The sequence below is a fragment of the Mustela lutreola genome, chromosome 1, assembly GCF_030435805.1.
Source record: "Mustela lutreola isolate mMusLut2 chromosome 1, mMusLut2.pri, whole genome shotgun sequence".
In the NCBI taxonomy this organism is placed as follows: domain Eukaryota; kingdom Metazoa; phylum Chordata; class Mammalia; order Carnivora; family Mustelidae; genus Mustela; species Mustela lutreola.
In genome coordinates this window covers 279,769,391-279,787,179 of record NC_081290.1, presented here as the reverse complement: position 1 = coordinate 279,787,179, position 17,789 = coordinate 279,769,391, and the positions used below count along the sequence as shown (strand labels likewise).

At 53.5% G+C, this 17,789-nt stretch overlaps 1 protein-coding gene across 1 annotated transcript; it reads left to right on the top strand.

Annotated features, from left to right (window-relative positions):
• The first annotated feature begins 115 nt into the window (after nt 1-115).
• Nucleotides 116-10,653, top strand: PRPF19 (pre-mRNA processing factor 19). The gene is made up of 16 exons (XM_059143664.1): nt 116-358; nt 2,044-2,193; nt 2,370-2,446; nt 3,436-3,577; nt 3,661-3,734; nt 3,853-3,915; nt 4,988-5,029; nt 5,155-5,229; nt 5,532-5,607; nt 5,765-5,874; nt 7,476-7,631; nt 7,855-7,924; nt 8,152-8,237; nt 8,581-8,751; nt 8,875-8,980; nt 10,138-10,653. The coding sequence occupies exons 1-16, from the start codon at nt 340-342 to the stop codon at nt 10,233-10,235; spliced, it is 1,515 nt and encodes a 504-aa protein (XP_058999647.1). The 5' UTR covers nt 116-339; the 3' UTR covers nt 10,236-10,653.
• Nucleotides 10,654-17,789: the final 7,136 nt, after the last annotated feature.

Below are 17,789 nucleotides of genomic sequence, written 5' to 3'. Positions count from 1 at the left end.
TCGTGGGAAATGTAGTTTAGAACCTCCTCTGCCCCCGCCCCCGGGAGCGCTTTACGGAAGGCGCCGAGTAGGTCCGGAAATGGCCGAAGGTTCCGTGGCGGGCCCTTTCCTGCCCGGTTGCATTCTGGGAAAGGGCAGTTTCCGTTAGGTGGTGGAGGCTGAGGCGCGCGAGCGGCCGCAGCCCCACGTGAAGCGCTACACGAACATCGCTCGGCGGGGTCGCTCCCCGCTAGTCGCGGAGCGTCCCGGAAGCAGCGGGGGACCGGAAGCGGCCCGCGGGGGCGCAGAAGCGAATCCCGGAGCCCGGTGTGAGGCGCCTGGGAGCGCAGCGACGGCGCCATGTCCCTGATCTGCTCGAGTGAGTGTCGGCTGCGGCCGATCGCGGGTCGCAGGGGGCCGGAGCGCGGAGCGGGAGGAGCTGCGGGCCTCTGCGGCGCGGGGGTCGGGACGGAGGCGAGAACAGGGCTCCCTGGGGGCAGGGCGGCGGCCTGTCAGCGCGGGGGTCCTCCTCCTCCCTGACGTGGGGTGCATTTGCGCAGCGCTTCACAGTTTACATAACGCCTCAAGTTTATTGTCGCAGACGTCACTGAGGCCAAGCACCTCGTTTACGCAGTGAACTGAGCCCTGGATGGAGGGAGCTGGTGCAGGGAAGCAGCTGCGGTGTAGGAATCGGGCTTGTGAGGATCTCCCTCCCGATTGGCTTTGTGATCTGGCGCAGGCTCTGGGCCTCAGTTTCCACACCTGCAAAAAGAGGGTATTGCACTGCATGACGTCTGAGGTCCCGCTCGGGTAGTCAGAGATTCTGCAGTTTGCGAAGGTCACACGGCCAGTTAGAGGCAGTGACAGGGCAGGAATCCAGGACCCTGGCTCCCAGCCTCCCAGGCTCCCTCTGTACCAAACACAGCGCACATTTGTAAAGCCTTTGGTCGACGCGGCGCTTCCCAGTCGGTGATCTCATTTTATCCTCACAAGAATTCTCCAAAGCAGAAAGGAAGATGGGGGTTTTACAGATGAGGATGTAAGGCTGGGAGAGGCTGTGGCCGAGCTGGGTGGTGGAGGTAGTTTCTCCCACCCCAGATCCATGCTTTTCCCCCTTGCCGTGTAGGGGCCTTCCTTTTGGTATTTTAATGCGGCACGCGGATGTTTTCCATTCTGTGTCATCAGGTTACTGGAGCATCCCTTTCTCGATTTGCTTCCAGCTTCGGGAAGCCCTGTGCTCTTCTCAGAACCTCTCCGTGAATCCAGAACGAGGGAGGCAGGAAGAAAGGGAAATGAGGGCCAGAAAAAGGAATTTTTCATAGTGAAGAAATTGAAGTTCGCAAAATATTTTCACACTGATTGTTTTCTTTCAGTGTCGAGGAAGGTTTTTTTCCCCGATATTCCCAGCACCATCCTTCTTTTCATTTGATTGTGCCTAGATGTTTTTGTTAGATGTTGACTGGATGCCGGCTGGGCATCTGCATTGTGCTGGAAGGCCGACCGCCTGGAATCCCTGTCCTCAGGGGTGCATAGCCTACTGATGCAGGCGCGCCCATGGTACCTCTGTTGGGGGTTGTTGTGAGGATGAGTGAACCCACAGAAAATGTTTACAATCAGGCTTGGCACTTGAGAATGCAGTTGAAGCGTTTCTTCTTAATGTGACATATTCACAGTGCTTTATAATTTCGCTGTCTGATTATCCATCTTGGTTCTAGACTGAGATTGGAGTGGCCATGTGTCTTTCTGTGTCCCAGAGTATAATGGGTGCTTGTCTTTGTTCCAAACGGAGATGGGCGGGGATTATTGACTGCTCTGGAGGTATGTGGCCCATAGTAGTAACGCAGTAATTGTTGGTTGACTCTCTGTCAGGGGAGTGATGGAGAAAGAAGTTAGTTATGTAGCTGGAAAGATGCTGAGGACATTGCAAAACTGGTGTCATGTCCTGCTTTCTGTCAGTTGAATGTGGGGAAGTGTGGTTTTGTCGGGGCCAATTGCCTGTAAGGCATCCCTTTGTCCAAAGTCCCTTTCACCACCCCAAGCTGATTGCCTGCCTTTTCTCCACAGTCTCCAATGAAGTGCCAGAGCACCCGTGCGTGTCCCCCGTCTCTAATCATGTTTACGAGCGGCGGCTCATTGAGAAGTATATTGCAGAGAACGGCACAGACCCCATCAACAACCAGCCTCTGTCTGAGGAGCAGCTCATCGACATCAAAGGTGCCTGGTGGCTGGCCTCTGTCCAGAGCTTTTAGCTCAGAGCTTGAGAGGCTGGGAGGTGGGGCCAGTGCACTGGAGGAGGAGATGCTGTTCTGTTAACATAGGGGAAACGGGTGGGGGAGAGGAAGAGTCCCTGAGTTAACGATTCTTCATACGCGCTCTCCCTCTCTTGGCAGTTGCTCACCCAATCCGGCCCAAACCTCCCTCTGCTACCAGCATCCCAGCCATTCTGAAAGCCTTGCAGGACGAGTGGGTGAGTCTCTGGAAGAGAACCGATGTCTCTGTACTTCAGAGGGGATCACTGCTATAGGACTTGGGGTGGGAAGGGTGGAGTCTTGTTTTGTTTCGCTTTATTTTGTTTTTTGAGGGGCAGGATGATAGTGGAGGAGGAGCCTGGTTGTTGAACTCACACAGATCTGGGTTGCACACTTAGCTCCCTTCCTCACTTGCCATATGACCTTGGGCAAATTGCTCATATGTGAGTCCCAGCTTTCCTGACTAAAGGACAGAGTTTATACCAATCTCTCAGGGTTTGGGGGAGAATTAGAATAAGGTTAGAGTAGAAGATGACATCAGGGATTTTTTTTTTTCCTTAAGATTTTATTTGAGATAGAATGAGAGTGAGACAGCGAGAGAGAGCAAGAGCACACAAGCAAAGAGAGCAGCGGGCAGAGAGAGAAGCAGGCTCCTGCTGAGCAGGGAGCCCAGTGTGGGGCTCGATCCCAGGACTCTGGGATCATGACTGGAGCCAAAGGCAGACGTTTAACTGACTGAGCCACTCAGGCGCCCTAGGGATTTGTTTTGTTCATCAGTGTATCCCCAGCACCGAGAGCCGCACTGTATGTAGAAGGCTCTCTGAAAGACGAATGAGTGAACACATCTTGAGCGACTGTCATGTACGGCACCCGACACAACGAGGGCAGTCGGTAAAAGGCAACAGCGGCCTTACTCTTCCCCTGTTGGGGAGGAGACGGCATGATGTTGAGATTGGCCAGGGAATTGGAGAAGATGGGGTGGGAAAGAGTGGGCTCCCAGTGCTCCCTGTGCCCAGTGTTTGGTGTGCGGTGGCAGCTCCTGAGCGGCTGCTAGCATGCTCCCGGCCCCTCCCGGACCTCTTGGGTTACTGATACTGGTCCAGGCTGGGGGAATACGGGGCAGTATGCTCTTGGTCAAGGGCTGACTCTTCCACCGGGTGCTCCCTGCTCCTCCCCACCCACTCACGGTGGCGTTTCCCTTCCCCAGGACGCAGTCATGCTGCACAGCTTCACTCTGCGCCAGCAGCTGCAGACAACCCGCCAGGAGCTGTCCCACGCTCTGTACCAGCACGATGCTGCCTGCCGTGTCATAGCCCGTCTCACCAAGGAAGTTACAGCTGCCCGAGAAGGTGCTGCCCCTGCCCTGCCATCCCCCTCTCTTGGCCAGTCCTGCTCTGTGACACCCCATTTCTAATGTATTCTTCTCTCTCAGCTCTGGCCACCCTGAAGCCTCAGGCCGGTCTCATCGTGCCTCAGGCTGTGCCAAGCTCACAGCCGAGTGTCGCGGTGAGTGGACCCCCGCCCCCCACCATGAGCAGCCCCCGTGTGCAGTGTCACATGTGGCTCTCTTGCAAGGGTCTTTGGCTTTCTGCGCCTCCTTCATCTTTAACTTTCTTGTCTTCAGGGTGCAGGCGAGCCGATGGATTTGGGCGAGTTGGTGGGAATGACCCCCGAGATTATCCAGAAGGTAAGTTGTGGGAAGTCACTTGGTTGGAATGTTTGTGGGCCCTCACTTCTCACCCTCTGCCTTGAGTCCTGTCTGACTAGAAATCCCAGCCATGTGGGACTCAGGCAGAGGGGAGCAGAGCACAGACTCAGGCTGCACCGCCTGTGTTCATGCTGTGTTGTCACCTCTTAGGAGCTGGCTGACCTTGGGTTGACTTAACCAACTCTTTATTTCATTTTCCTTGTTTCTAAACTGAGAGTAACAGTGTCTACTTTATAGACTTGGGAGAATTTAAAAGATTGTAATTCCTGGTAAGTGCAGCTTGTAGCTTTTACTGTTATGGGGGTTCTTTGCAGATTGTGAAACACTTTGTTACACATTCTCATGTGTTTTCTCTGAGGGAGACAGAATGGGAATTACCATTTTTAGGTTTACAAATAAAGAACTGGAGACTAAGATTCAAGGGCAGAGGGACGCGTGGGTGGCTCCGTTGTTAAGTGTCTGTCTTTGGCTCAGGTCAAGATCCCAGGGTCCTGGGATCGAGCCCTGGATCTGTGGGAAGCCTGCCTCTCCCTCTCTCACTCATCCTGTTTGTGTTCCCTCTCTCACTGTGTCTCTCTCTGTCAAATAAATAAAATCCTCAAAAAGGAGAAAAGATTGAAAGGCAGAGCTCACAAGAGGCAGAGCGGGCGGGATTCCAGGGCCAGTGCCCTGCTGTACTCACAGAACTCGCCTTTTGTAGGAGTTGGTGGTTTGTGTCTTGTCTGTGCTCACCTTGCATCTCCCCTCTCTCGATGGTGTCGACCTGGTCTGGGGGCTCAGCAGAGCTGGTTCAGGTGCTCGCTCTGCCATTTGTCACTGCTGAGGCCTTGGGGAAGTGCCCTCACTCCTCGGAGGCTCAGTGTCCCCTCTACGAAGTAAGGTCAGCAGCGCCCCCCCTCATCAAATTGGGGTGAGAGTAAGAAGAGGGAATGCACGTAAGCCCTTAGCTCAGAACTGGCAGATCGTGAGTGCAGGTGGCTCTTGGAGATGGGACCGACATCCAGCTGGCCAAATCACTTGTCTCAGCGTTGCTGTTCTCTCTCTCGCCCAGCTTCAAGACAAGGCCACTGTGCTCACCACGGAGCGTAAGAAGGTGAGTCTTCCCAGAGCCAGGGAAGAGCTGGTCAGTGGAGGCGGCGGCCGCCTTCAGGGAAGGGGGGCGTCGCTGCATCCTGCTCTCACTGGTCCTCTTGTTGGGGGCCTTTCGCTTTTGCTCAGAGAGGGAAGACGGTGCCAGAGGAGCTGGTGAAGCCGGAGGAGCTGAGCAAATACCGGCAGGTGGCCTCGCACGTGGTGAGTCGCCGGGTTCCTGCTAGCTGTGGGGCAGGGTGCCCCTGTGGTATCGGGTGGGCAGCCAGCGTGGAGGGCGGTGGCCATAGAACTGCACAAGGGCCCCAGCTTCTTGCCCCAGTGCTGTCCTTCACAGTAATGCCGCAAGGGCGGCGCTGTGTCCAAGCAGAAGGCCAAGTGCAGTGGATGAGGGACAGAAGTCACTCTTGTTCCCCAGGGCTGGGGATGGAGTGGGGGAGTTGTGTGGCTCTCTGGCAGGTTTGGGTTCGGCCACAGCTGGGTTTGATGTCGTACTCTCTGCTCAGGGCTTGCACAGTGCCAGCATTCCTGGGATCCTGGCCCTGGACCTCTGCCCTGCCGACACAAACAAGATCCTTACTGGTGAGAGCCGGCTGGGCCCAGCAGGCCAAGGCGGGGAGGGTGGTGGGGAAGGTGCATGCTCCTGTTCTCTGCATGGCCTGGGGACAAAAGTACCTTCTTCAGCAGAGGACCCAGGTGGGCGTGACTCATTTTTGGATCTCATCTGGGTCCTTTTTAGGTGGGGCGGATAAAAATGTTGTCGTCTTCGACAAGAGTTCTGAGCAAATCTTGGCCACCCTCAAAGGCCATACCAAGAAAGTCACCAGTGTGGTGTTTCATCCTTCCCAGGTAAAGGGTTCTGCCAGTCACCTGGGCTCCTCCTTCCTGAGCAGTGGTTGCTGTTGCAGTGGTCTGGGTCGTGGCCCAGTTATCCAGTGCCCTGCTGTGTGCTCCTGGAAGTGAATCAGGACCGAGGAAGAATGCTGAGCCTTTAGAGTGGGCACTGGGCCTTTGTTTGCAGTCATGGGGTTGGCCTGTACTCTGTAGAACCTCCTAGAGCAGTGGCCTTCAGACCAGGGGGAAGAGAGGAAACGGAGAGCTTGAATAAGCTTATTCATAACCTACATTATGTTAGGGAAAGGAAAAACCCTACGCTGTTTGTAGTACGAACTGGAAAACAAAACTCAGTGAAGTCTTGTCTTAGCATATGTGGGAAGGACAGGTGTGTCCACATTCCCACGGTCCTGTGGGGTTGGGGGGCTTGATATTGACTGTTGAAAGTGGCGTGGGCTAAAGTAGATGAAGAGGTGCTGGCATAGAGGGCAAAGACCGCTGAGTAGACCAGATTACTGACCTTAGAGGATTTGAGTCTTGAGGTCTGGGACAGTTTGGGTCTGAGACTGTAGGAGAGCGGCTGAGTCTGTGCTTCCCAATTAGCCTTTTCCCTATTCCTTAAGGAAATTAGAAATAGATGATGAACATGAATTTTTTGTGAAATTAAATGTATTTATTTGTTTTTCATTTATTCTCTTCAGGTTTTTTAAATCTAATCTCAACGTGGGGCTCAAGCTCCTGACCCTGAGATCAAGGGTCACATGCTCCCCTGAGTCAGCCGGGCACCCCAAAACTAAATGTGTTTCAGGTGGAAAGCATTCCTTCTTTGCTGACTGGGTGCTGTTATTTCTCTTAATGAGATCATACTGACGAAATAGGGTAGTTGGTCGTACCTTACAGTTTTTAATGTCCTAACCCAAATAATTGGTGGCTGACACTATGGAGGTTCTCTCTGCCCCATATTTTTCTGAGGATTAACTTGCCCCTGCAGAGCTGAAGTGGGGGGGGGCGGTGTCCTGGTCCTGTGGCCCCTCCCAGACCCAGTGCTCAGACCCATGCCACCCGTGCCAGTAGCCATTAGCTAATGTGTCTATTTAAGCAAAGTAAAATAAACTAAAAATTAAAGATTTTTAAAACTATTTATTTGACAGATCACATGTAGGCAGAGAGGCAGGCAGAGAGTGAGAGGGAAGCAGGCTCCCTGCTGAACAGAGAGCCCGACACGGGGCTCGATCCCAGGACCCTGGGAATCATGACCTGTGCCGAAGGCAGAGGCTCAACTCACCGAGCCGCCCAGGCGCCCCAAGTAAACTAAAATTTAAAAACTTAGTTCCTCAATTTATTAGACACATTGCCCGCTCTGGTCTTAGAAACAGGGCGTGGGAAACTGCTCTCTGGTGCAACTGTCCTTCTTAGCACTAGATAGGCTTCCTCATCTAGGCCGCTGCTGTTTGAGTTACCATTTTAAATAGCATTTACTGTCAGCTCCGTTAGGCATCACTGGGTGGATGGATGGTGCTAGGCAGGACAGGACTGAAAGAGTAGCAGTTGTTGGGGTTGTGGCTGTCCCCGGTTTTGTAAAATTGTACGGTCCATCTCTTCTGTTTTCCTTTCAGGAGCTGGTCTTTTCTGCCTCTCCAGATGCTACTATCAGGATTTGGTCGGTCCCGAATGCCTCTTGTGTGCAGGTTGTTCGGGCGCACGAGAGCGCTGTGACAGGCCTCAGCCTTCATGCCACTGGGGACTATCTCCTGAGCTCCTCTGATGACCAGGTGTGGTGCCAGCCTGGACACTGCAGAGGCCTGCTGGTCTCCGAGCTTGAACATCCTGGGAGGAGGGAGCATCTTGCCAACACCAGCTGGTTCCCCAGAACCCCAGAGGAGGACGTTCCTCTGCTCGGAGGGCCTACCTTGGCCAGGGTTTGCCGAACAAGGGTCCCTGCCTTCCTGAAGGGCACCCGCTTTCTTACTGGCTCCATTGTCTCTGTTTTTTCAGTACTGGGCTTTCTCTGACATCCAGACAGGGCGTGTGCTCACCAAGGTGACAGATGAGACCTCTGGCTGCTGTAAGTTGCTTCAGAGGCGCTGGCCTCTGTCTTTTGCTGCTTCTCATTTAGTTTTATGTTTTATTTTGTCATTTGTTCATTTTTTCTTAAAATACATTAACCGCCAGCACCTGCCAGGTGCCAGGCATTGTGCTGGGCACAGTGTGCAGCGTGAAGAGTGAGGGACTTTTCTCTGTGCTTGTCTGTCCTGTGGGCTCTGACCGCAGCTCCGTCTCCCTCTCCCACAGCTCTCACCTGTGCGCAGTTCCACCCCGATGGACTCATTTTTGGGACAGGCACCATGGACTCGCAGATCAAGATCTGGGATTTGAAGGTAGGACATGGCAGCCTCCATCTAAGGCCCAGGTTCTGAGCCTTTGACTACGCAGTGTGATTAAGTGCTGATGGCACCTGGCCCTGGAGTGTGTGTGTTGTGTGTGTGTGTGTGTGTGAGAGAGAGAGAGAGAGGTGATGTGATGTGATGTGATGTGATGTGATGTGATGTGATAGGTGTGGTCTGGGGTTCCTGGGCTGGGCCGTCTGCTTCCGCCATTCCTGCTCGTGGTCCTTCCCTGAAGCGTGGAGAAGGATGGCTCAGAGGTGGGCATTTGGCGAACTCCATCTTCTCCCTCTCGTGACCAGTGGGTGATGTTGTGCTACCCATCCTCCAACCATAGGAGCGCACTAACGTGGCCAACTTCCCCGGCCACTCGGGCCCCATCACCAGCATTGCCTTCTCGGAGAATGGCTACTACCTCGCCACAGCGGCCGATGATTCCTCTGTCAAGCTCTGGGATCTGCGCAAGCTTAAAAACTTCAAGACGCTGCAGCTGGATAACAACTTCGAGGTGGGCCCCTCCCGCCCCTGCTCTGTCGCTGCGGCTACTCGGTTGTTGCTTATTCACCGAAGTGATCCAACTTCTGTGTATCCCTGACTGTTCTCGTGTGACCTCTGTCCTGTCTTCTGGCAGGTGAAGTCGTTGATCTTTGACCAGAGCGGCACCTACTTGGCGCTCGGGGGCACGGATGTCCAGATCTACATCTGCAAACAGTGGACAGAGATTCTTCATTTCACAGGTAGGGTCTGACCTCTGGGCCCCCAAGGCCCCTGGGTGCCCTGGCCCAGGACAAAGAGGGCAAATTCCACTGGGCTAGGAATTTCTAGGGGGCATGACGTGGCCTGGGCAGCTTTCCATCACCACCTGAGACAGCAGAGTTGAGTGGCTAAAAAAGTGAACTCAAGTGTCAGACTGCTAGGCCTTGAATGCCAGCTATACCACTTCAAGTGCACTTCAGGCTGTGTGACATTGGACAAGTTGCCTAGCCTCTCTGGGGAATGCTGACAGTGTGTACTCCACTGGGTGGCCATGAGGTTTAGGTGAGTTCGTACACCTACGGAGTTATCTGTTTAGGCGTGCACACATCCATATATAACAGGAAGTAGCTATGTATATGACATGCATCCATGTGTATACACATGTATGGTTGTAGAACGTAGAACAGTGGCTTGGAGTAAGGATTTGCCGTTGCTCAGCACTGCACCTGCCTTGGGAGGGAGGTGGGATGGAGGCCGGAAGCACAGCCTGGGCTCTGTAGTCGGGGCTCCAGGTGTTATCCCTAAATTTAGAAGGAATTTGCTTTGTTGCTCACGAACTACCTGAATCCAGGGCTGTGTGTCACCAGCCTCTTCTGCCCTCGGCCCAGTGCTGCTCTGTGTTGGGGGCCCAGGTTCCCTAAGTGGGAACCCCGAGCTAGAACAGGCTAACGGACTGTCCCAGTGATAAGCAAGGAGTTAGAACTAACTACAAAGTATAAATGTACACCAGCTGGCTGAGCAGTGAGGTTTTAAACCGAAGTGAAAACTTAGCTAAATCTGTAAAACTGAGGTGGTGAGAAGGCAGAGAACCAGACTGCGCCCTCTGCCAGCTCTCAGTGGCTTCTAGCCCTTGAACGGAGCAGAATTGCAGTTGCCCCGAGAGCTCAGGTGGGGGTGCTGACGTTCCTCTCTGCATTCAGCGCACAGGTGCCTGCTGTGTGCCAGACGTGGAGTAGGACCTGTGATGTGCAGGTCGGACTAGCACCCTGCCCTCAGGGGCGTAGAGGTGACTGGGGAAAGAGTACGCGAGCACTGACCCCGGAGCGCTGGATGGGTTTGGGAGCGTGTCCTCAGGGTCAGTGCTCGACCCCGAGCGAGCGGGAGAAGCCTCACTACTGCCTCTTGTTTCTCTCCTCAGAGCATAGCGGCCTGACCACAGGCGTGGCGTTTGGGCACCACGCCAAGTTCATCGCTTCAACGGGCATGGACAGGAGCCTCAAGTTCTACAGTCTGTAGGCCCTGGCCCTTCGCATCTGGGAGCCGGGCCTCATCTCAGTAGAGGGGTAGAATTAGGGTGGGGGGGTGGGGGGAGGAAGGGGAGAGACTACTGAGGGAGGGGGGTCTCGGGGGCGGGGCATTCACATCATTTCACTCTGGTCCGGGTGGTGGCCTGAGAGCCACAGCGGCGGGGACCACCCTCATCCATGCCACCTTCAGCCTGACAGGAAGGATCATGGGCAGTAGAACTGTCACCCTGGGAAGGCTCGGGTCGGAGCCCAGGGCCTCTCCCCTCATGGCGTTCATGAGCTTCAGTCCCTGGGAGATGGGGAGAGGCTGAGCCAAGGGAAGTGTGACGGGGATGGGCGTGAGGGCTCTTGCAGGTTTTTGTAAGCAGTGATTTAGTTTCATTAAAAAAAGAAAACAATAAACAGCACCCCCCTGTGTGTGTCTGTAAGAGGAAAACCACGCTGGGAAGGGCGGGGAGGGAGCACATTTGCCAGAAGGACACTTTCACGGCCCTGCAGGCCTTGACCTTGTGTTTCAGAGGGTCTCCTGTCACTCTTATGCAGCCACTTCCTGTGGGGTTTCCTTTCACAGCAGCCAAGAGGGGAAGGGGACGTGAGGGCAAAACAGCCTTTTTTTAACTGGTGAGGAAGTGTGAGCAAATCATGAAGGCATCATTACTGTGGGTGCTGCAAAACCTGCCCCAGGCCGGCTTAAATCTGAAGGATTTTCCAAACTCTGGCTTTTGAACATTGGGAGTAGAGCCGGTTCCAGGGAAGACGGCCAGTACAGTAAATAAACACAGATCAGGTCGCTGATGCCTCTCCTGGGAGAGGAAGCAGAGCTCCTTGGCTGCTGAAGGCGGGGTGGCCTCTTTCACGCGATGACGAAGCTAAAACCTTAATGCTTATTTGCCAAAAGGGAGGAGGGGTGTTGGCAGGGGAGGTGTCTAAGGGGGAGTGATGGAGGTGTGCGGAGGGGAAGGAAAGAGAGCCCCGGTGTTCGTGGAGGGGCAGGGTGGTGGGCTAGGGACGTCTTCAGGACCCTGGACAACGACAGTCCAGGAGCCTCTTGAACTGGAAGCTTGATGGGGGCTTGTGTGGGAGTGGGGAGGGGGCATGATTTGGTGAGGTACTGCGCTGGGGCCGGGGGCAGTGGCGCAAAGCACAGGGGATCCTGTTAGAGCCACAGAAGGCTCCGCGTGTGTTCTGCTGGGTCAGCGTTCCGTGGTCCAGAAAGTTCAGGCATGCTGTTCTCTGCCTTGGAGGCCCACAATGCTTGCTAGGCTAGTAAAGCCTTTGAAAACTGCGAGAAAGAAACCTTTTAACTTATTGCCCCAGTTTTCACAGGTATTTGACTAGCACAGCCTTTGTGTGTGTGTATCTGTGATTGTCCCTGGAACTCGCCTTTGGGACCCATGGCAGAGTTGTAGCTGTTGGCAGACGGTGCTGCTGAGGGCGGCTCTGAGCGCTGGCCTCCTGGTAGTTCGGGTCAGTTTTCACAGGAGATGCCCAACAGTCAGTGACGAGGCGGCATTTGAACACCTAGAGCTTTTCCAGTATTTGCCAATCAAAGGTCAATTTTGGATATTCTGGTTTGAAAAATGTGGGATTGTCCCTTTTAAAGAAAAGAGCGTTCATGCAGTTCTCCTGAGGCTGTACACCCTACAAAAGGAGGACGGGTTGGAGCTGCGGTTTGCAGGTGGTGGGGCCTCGGGGCCTCGTGGGCAAGGTGGGGAAGGGCAGAGCCGGGCCTCCCCTAGCCCGGCCCTGAGCCCTTGGTTGGTTCCTGGCTAGACTTGAATGGGCGCTGTTAGGTCGGCTTTGTTGCCTGGAAAACCACTGAAGAGATAAAGGGAGGTTCTTGGGGAGTGCGGGGTTGGGGGGGGCGCTATGTTGTGGAGCCTATGTCGTGTCCTCGCGTATGTGCATTTTTTGGTGGCGAAGGGGCTTGGAATACATCTCAGAGGATCTCAAAGGGACTATAGTCCCACCCTCACCCTGCTTCAAACCCCCGTCCTGGACCTGGAGCCTGGCCCTGCTCTTCTGGCCTTGGGAGCCGCTTGTTTGGTTAGAAACCCTGAAACGCTTTCCACGCCGTCCTGCCATCTGTGCCTTCACATCAGCTGTGTGCTGGACACGTTACGTCCGTTCTCTCATTTTATTCTCGAAACCGCCTGGCTTCTGGCTGTGCAGCCAAGCAGCTTACCTGCACCCCCCAGGAACCTCAGGCTGCTCCTTTGCAGTCCAGGATAGAGAGAGGAGCGCAGAATCCCAGCTGTGGCACTTAGGAGGCTGGGGCCCTCGGCCAGATTATTTGACTGACTGTCTTTCTTTCTCCTTTCTCTCTCTCTTTCTTTCCTCCTTCCTTCCTTCCTTTTTCTTTCTTTCCTTCCTTCCTTCTCTTCTCTTTCTTTCTGTTATTAACATATAATGTATTATTTGCTTCAGGGGTACAGGTCTGTGTTGACCTCTTTCTGTTCCAGTTTCTTCGGAAGTTGGGGATATTGTAAAAACTGAATTAGAGCGTAGAGGAGTTTGTAGAATGGTGGGTGCACGTGGTACAGGCTGTATGCATTGTGCCTGCTGCTGCTGCTCCATCTGCCACCCCTGCTACGCTACCGCTGCTCCTCCTGCTGCCGCCCCTGCCTACTGCCGCCCCCGCCTACTGCCGCTCCTACTACTGCTACTCCTCCTACTGCTGCTGCTCCTACCGCTACTCCTCCTACTGCTGCCCTCCCTACCGCTGCCTCTCCCCCTACAGCCTCCTTCCCCCTACCGCCACCCTTGCCCCTATCGCTACCACTTTTACTAGGGCCAGCACTCACTCTGACCGCCTCCTGCTACTAGCACTCCTCTCTCCTGCTACTCCTCCTCCTCCCACGGCTGCTACTGTGACTTTTATAACCACTGCCACTCACCCTTGAACAACTCAAGTGGGAATTGTGCACATCCACTTACACAGGCTTTTTTCATTAAACATGGTACGTACTGGGAATGTATTTTCTGCTCTGATTTTCCGAACAACGCTTTCTTTTCCGGAGCTGACTTGGTTGTCAAGAGTATAGTAGACAGGATGTCTGCTTGTAGATCTCAGGCACCTGTTGATGTTATCGGTGAGGCTTCTGCTCAGCACACTTCTGGGCTAGTAGTCGTTAAATTGGGGGGATGTCAGAAGCACAGATTTGCAAGCACTGAGGGTTGGTACCCTCTCCTCTGCGTTGTCTGAGGCTAGCGTCCACGCCTCCTGCCAGCACCGCCGTCAGCACTGTGACTGTGTCTACTAGCATGTCTGCTTCTGCTCTGCTGTTGCCTTTCCCTGACGACTACTTCTGTCCTCCACCATCTGCTGTCCCCCACAGTCCTCCTCCCCATGGTCAGGCTCCCTCCAGGAAGTCTCTGCTGCCCACCCTGGGCCCTGCAGGGGAGCTACTTCCCGGCTCTGGCACAGCTCTGTGATCTTGGAGGGGTTTAGGCATTCGTGTCTCAGCTAGATTTTCATTTCGAGGGGCGGGCCCTGTACGCAGTGCTGTCGCTCCTCCTTTTACCTTATGTCACGTGGCTGCTAAGTGGCAGACCAAGAGAGTCAACCCTGGGCCTCAGAACGGAGCCTGGTCTCTGACTCTCTTCCAAACACAAAAGCCAGGGGATGACAGACCTGGTTGTTTTGGCCAAAATGGAATGGAGAGCCGCCACCCCTGCCACATCTCTCAGACCGGGCTCAGCTGCCCTGCAGGCGAACCTCTGGGCGGTCGGTCTCGGCTGGTGGATTCTCCGGGGTCTCACCTTTTCTGGACCCGTGTTATCAGGCTCGTGAGCTCGTAGTTAGGGTCCAGAAGCAGATAGTTCTAGGTATCTGAAGGGAGATCGTTCAGCGGTGTCACCTGGGCTTCTTGCAAGAAGCCTGCATGAACTTGAGCTCTTTGATAGTCTACACATGGGCTTGTGTCTGGGGCCAAGGGTCCAAATTCCTTTTCCTTTCCACTGTAGAAGGTTGCTTGGCCTTGGAGCCCCGACCAGGGCGGCCACCTGGGGGCACTGTGGCTATATTAGTCTCTCCAGGAACACTGGTGCAGGACATCTGGGTACAGGCCGACCACCAGTGGGTGCTGTTATCCCCATTCTACAGACAGGAAGCAAGCTCAGAGAGCCTTAGCTCCCAGCCACCCAGTAAGTAATGAGCTGGGACTTTAAACCATTCGGCTTCAGAGACCAAGCTGACCACCCGTCCTCTATGAAGACAATGGGCAGCTGACAACTGGCTGTAAACTTTTCTGGGAGTATATAGAGTTGTGGCCAAGTGCGGGCTCTGGAGTCAGAAGCTGAGTTTGGATCCCAGCTCAATAGCTCTCTATGACAGCGTCAGTGTCTCAGTTTCTGCATCTGAAACCCTGACCAGCAGGTGCCTGTTTCATAGGCTTCGCAGGGGTTAAGTGAGTGAACACATGCGGAGAGCACACAGTGTTGGCTGTGGTTTTCCCTGCTTCTCTTGGCACTGGCATCCAGTGACACTCTACGGGTCACGGTGGGCTGTGGTGCTTGACACCTGCCTGTGTTACAAAGATGAAGGCCCTGGAACCTGGGCCAGTGAGGGAGGTGGCAGCGCACAGGTGGCTAGGCCTACGGGAGGAGTTCTGAGAGAGGTGCCGATCTGCAGGAGGGGGTGTGCCGCTGTTCTGCACGTCAGGTCGGTCTGGGGAGAGGTGACAGTTCATTCGGTGGACCGTGGGCAGAGGAGCAGAGTGGGAGTGGCTGGTGAAGGAGGGGACACTGCAGGCCCCCTGCCTGGCTACAGGGGGAGGGCTGGGAAGGGAGAACGAACTGTGTGCACGGTGGGGGACAGAAGATTGGAGAACTGCCCAGCAAATTGTATTTAGGGGACGAAGTTGCCGGTCTCAACCAGCAGCGTGAAGTCGAAGATCTCCCCTGATGCTTTTCAACAGCGGAAACAGGTCTTTAATATTTTTTAAATTTCTTCTTGTGAAACATTAGACAAGTGTCTCAAAAATACCTTTGCAGTTCAAAAAATAATAAGCACCCTTATATCCAGCACTGAGCTTAAGAAGGACAGTCTTGGGGGGGCCCTCTGTGTTTGTCCATGAATGCAGAGGAAGCCACTACCTGAGATTGGGGTGATCATTTCTTCACTTTTCCTTTGAATTTTACCTCTGTATTGTGTGTGTGTGGGGGGGGGGTTGCTTATTTTTTAACTTTATAGCATGAAATCGTCAGCTTGCTTGCTTTGACTTCATTTGCTCAGTATTGTTCTTGAGATGTGCGTGTGTTAACCCACGCGGTTATGGTTCACTCACGGTTGTGCGCGTGGGCACACAGAACTCCTACCAGGCTGCTGGAACAGCGCTCCTTGGAGATGCGTGCATCCCACCCGTGCATCGTGTGGCCCCTTCATCGCAGGGCAGTGCGCTCTGGGCGGGGAGTGCCTGTCGTGGCGCGGTGGTGCATTGAGGTGCGTGATCGTGAGGCACAGCTCCACCATTGTCGCCAGGGGAAGGCATACAGTAAGTATGATGTGGCCGAACCTTGGTTCCACCCTAATCTGCCAGATCGTTCGCTTGGGGGAGGCTGCACCAACTCTGCCCCTTGATATAGTCCTAGATCTACAGTCCAGATCGTGCTCCCGCAGCTGTCTGACATAGCTAGCCAGTGGCAGGATTTACTGCATTGCCTGCTGGCCTGGAGAAGCACCCCCTTCTGAACTAATTAGGGGGCTGGGGTCCAAGCTTTGTAATTGGTCGGTGCCTTGGGCACTTGGCAATGACTGGACTCCATGGAGCCTTGTAAGAGGCCAGCTCCGTGTTTGGGGAGTTTAACACTGCAACTGTTACACCCACACAGGTTGACCCTTCTTCTCGTTCATCGGGGGAGTCCATCATCGGACTACACCACAGTGCACTGATGTATCCGTTGATAACAGACACATCGATTGTTTCTAATTTTTCTGCTATAAACAATGTTTCTGTGAATGTTCTAGAGCAAAGGTTTTTCCTAGGATGCTAACTTAGGAGGGGATTTGTTATATGGATAATCCCGTCGACAATGATGAGCTCTTTGTCGACACGGTTCTGTCAGTTTGGACTGTGAGTCCCATGCGGTTGAGCACTCCTGGCTTCATACCCTTCACCAACCCTTAGTATTTGCTCAGTTTTAAAATTTTTGCTGGTCTGGTGGGTATATAATGTTACCTCGAAGTTCAGTTTTCACATCCAGGATTACTAATGAGGTTGAATATCTTCAGATCTAGGCCATTTATCTTTTACCAATCGCCTGTCTTGCTCTTTGGCTTGTCTCACTGATGTGTAGTTTTATACATACAGATATATACAGACACATATTTTTCTATACTAATCCTCTCTCTGGGTGTTGGAACTGTCTTCCCAGTGTGTGCCGTTTTTCACTCTCTAGTGTCTTGTGATTTTGGTTTGCAAAGTGCTCATTGTATTGTGACCATGAGAATTCTTTGAGACTGGCTGAAATCACATTTTTTTTTTCCAGACAGGATTTGCATTTGCTTTTGTCCAAAATCCAGGGATCACTTTAAATTCAGTGGTGGAGCTTTTTCCAATTGAAATTTAAGTATTCCCACTCCTGCTGCAGTCTAGGAATTTGGACGACACACACCAGAGAAGAGGGAATTCTAATCCCCAGGGGAGTACTTTTGTTTTTTGTTTTTTGTTTTCAAACGATCCAGCATGGATATCATGATCGGCAAGACCCTTGCTGTCCCTCTCTGTGCAGTGGCCTTGTTTCTCCTTCCCTCTCCAAGGAAAAAGCCCTCTGAAGCCCCAGTTTCCAGAGACCTAGAGCTGGACTCCCCACCTTCGGCAGTCTGTAGTCCCATACCCTCATTAAAGCAGAATGTCAAGGCCACCAGGGTTCCACAGAAGCCCCAGAATAGAATCTGGTTTTACTTCTCAGATCTTTTGCTTTTATTTTTGGCTTATGTGCATGACTTTTTTTTTTTTTTAAAACCCCTTTTGTGTTGCTCAGCAACAATTTAAACATGTTTTTAAAGTGTGTATATAATCTAGCATTTTAGTTATTTACTTCCGAAGGTTAATCCGGGCACATAGGCTTTCTGCTGCTGGGACAGAAGTGGCACTTTTATAGGAAATGCCCTTACAGAGAGACCCAGGCATGTGGCCACACTTCAGAGAGTCATGTTTTACTGGAGCTGAACTAAGACTGAAGTATTCTCCCCCTTCCTTGCAGGCAAAGCACATGGACTTCATCTCCATCAAGTGTGGTGGAGGCTGAGGGTAGGTGGAAAGGTAGGCGAAGAGGTAGGCGAGACCCTGGGGCCTCACCTTGCCGCAGCCATAGCCCTTGCCCCCGCCCCCCACACCCTCCAGAAGGGCAGGAAGAGAGCGAACCTGAGAGGCCCCCGAGCAGCTCTGCTTCCTGCTACAGGTCAGCACAAGTGGCTTGTTATCATCCCCATCGGGCCTGACCCAACTGTTCTCAGGGCTCAGGTTCCTGCACACACTGGGTGGCGTAGGGGAGGGAAGAAACGTTACACTGGGCAAGATTTGCACTAGATTTTGAGGCT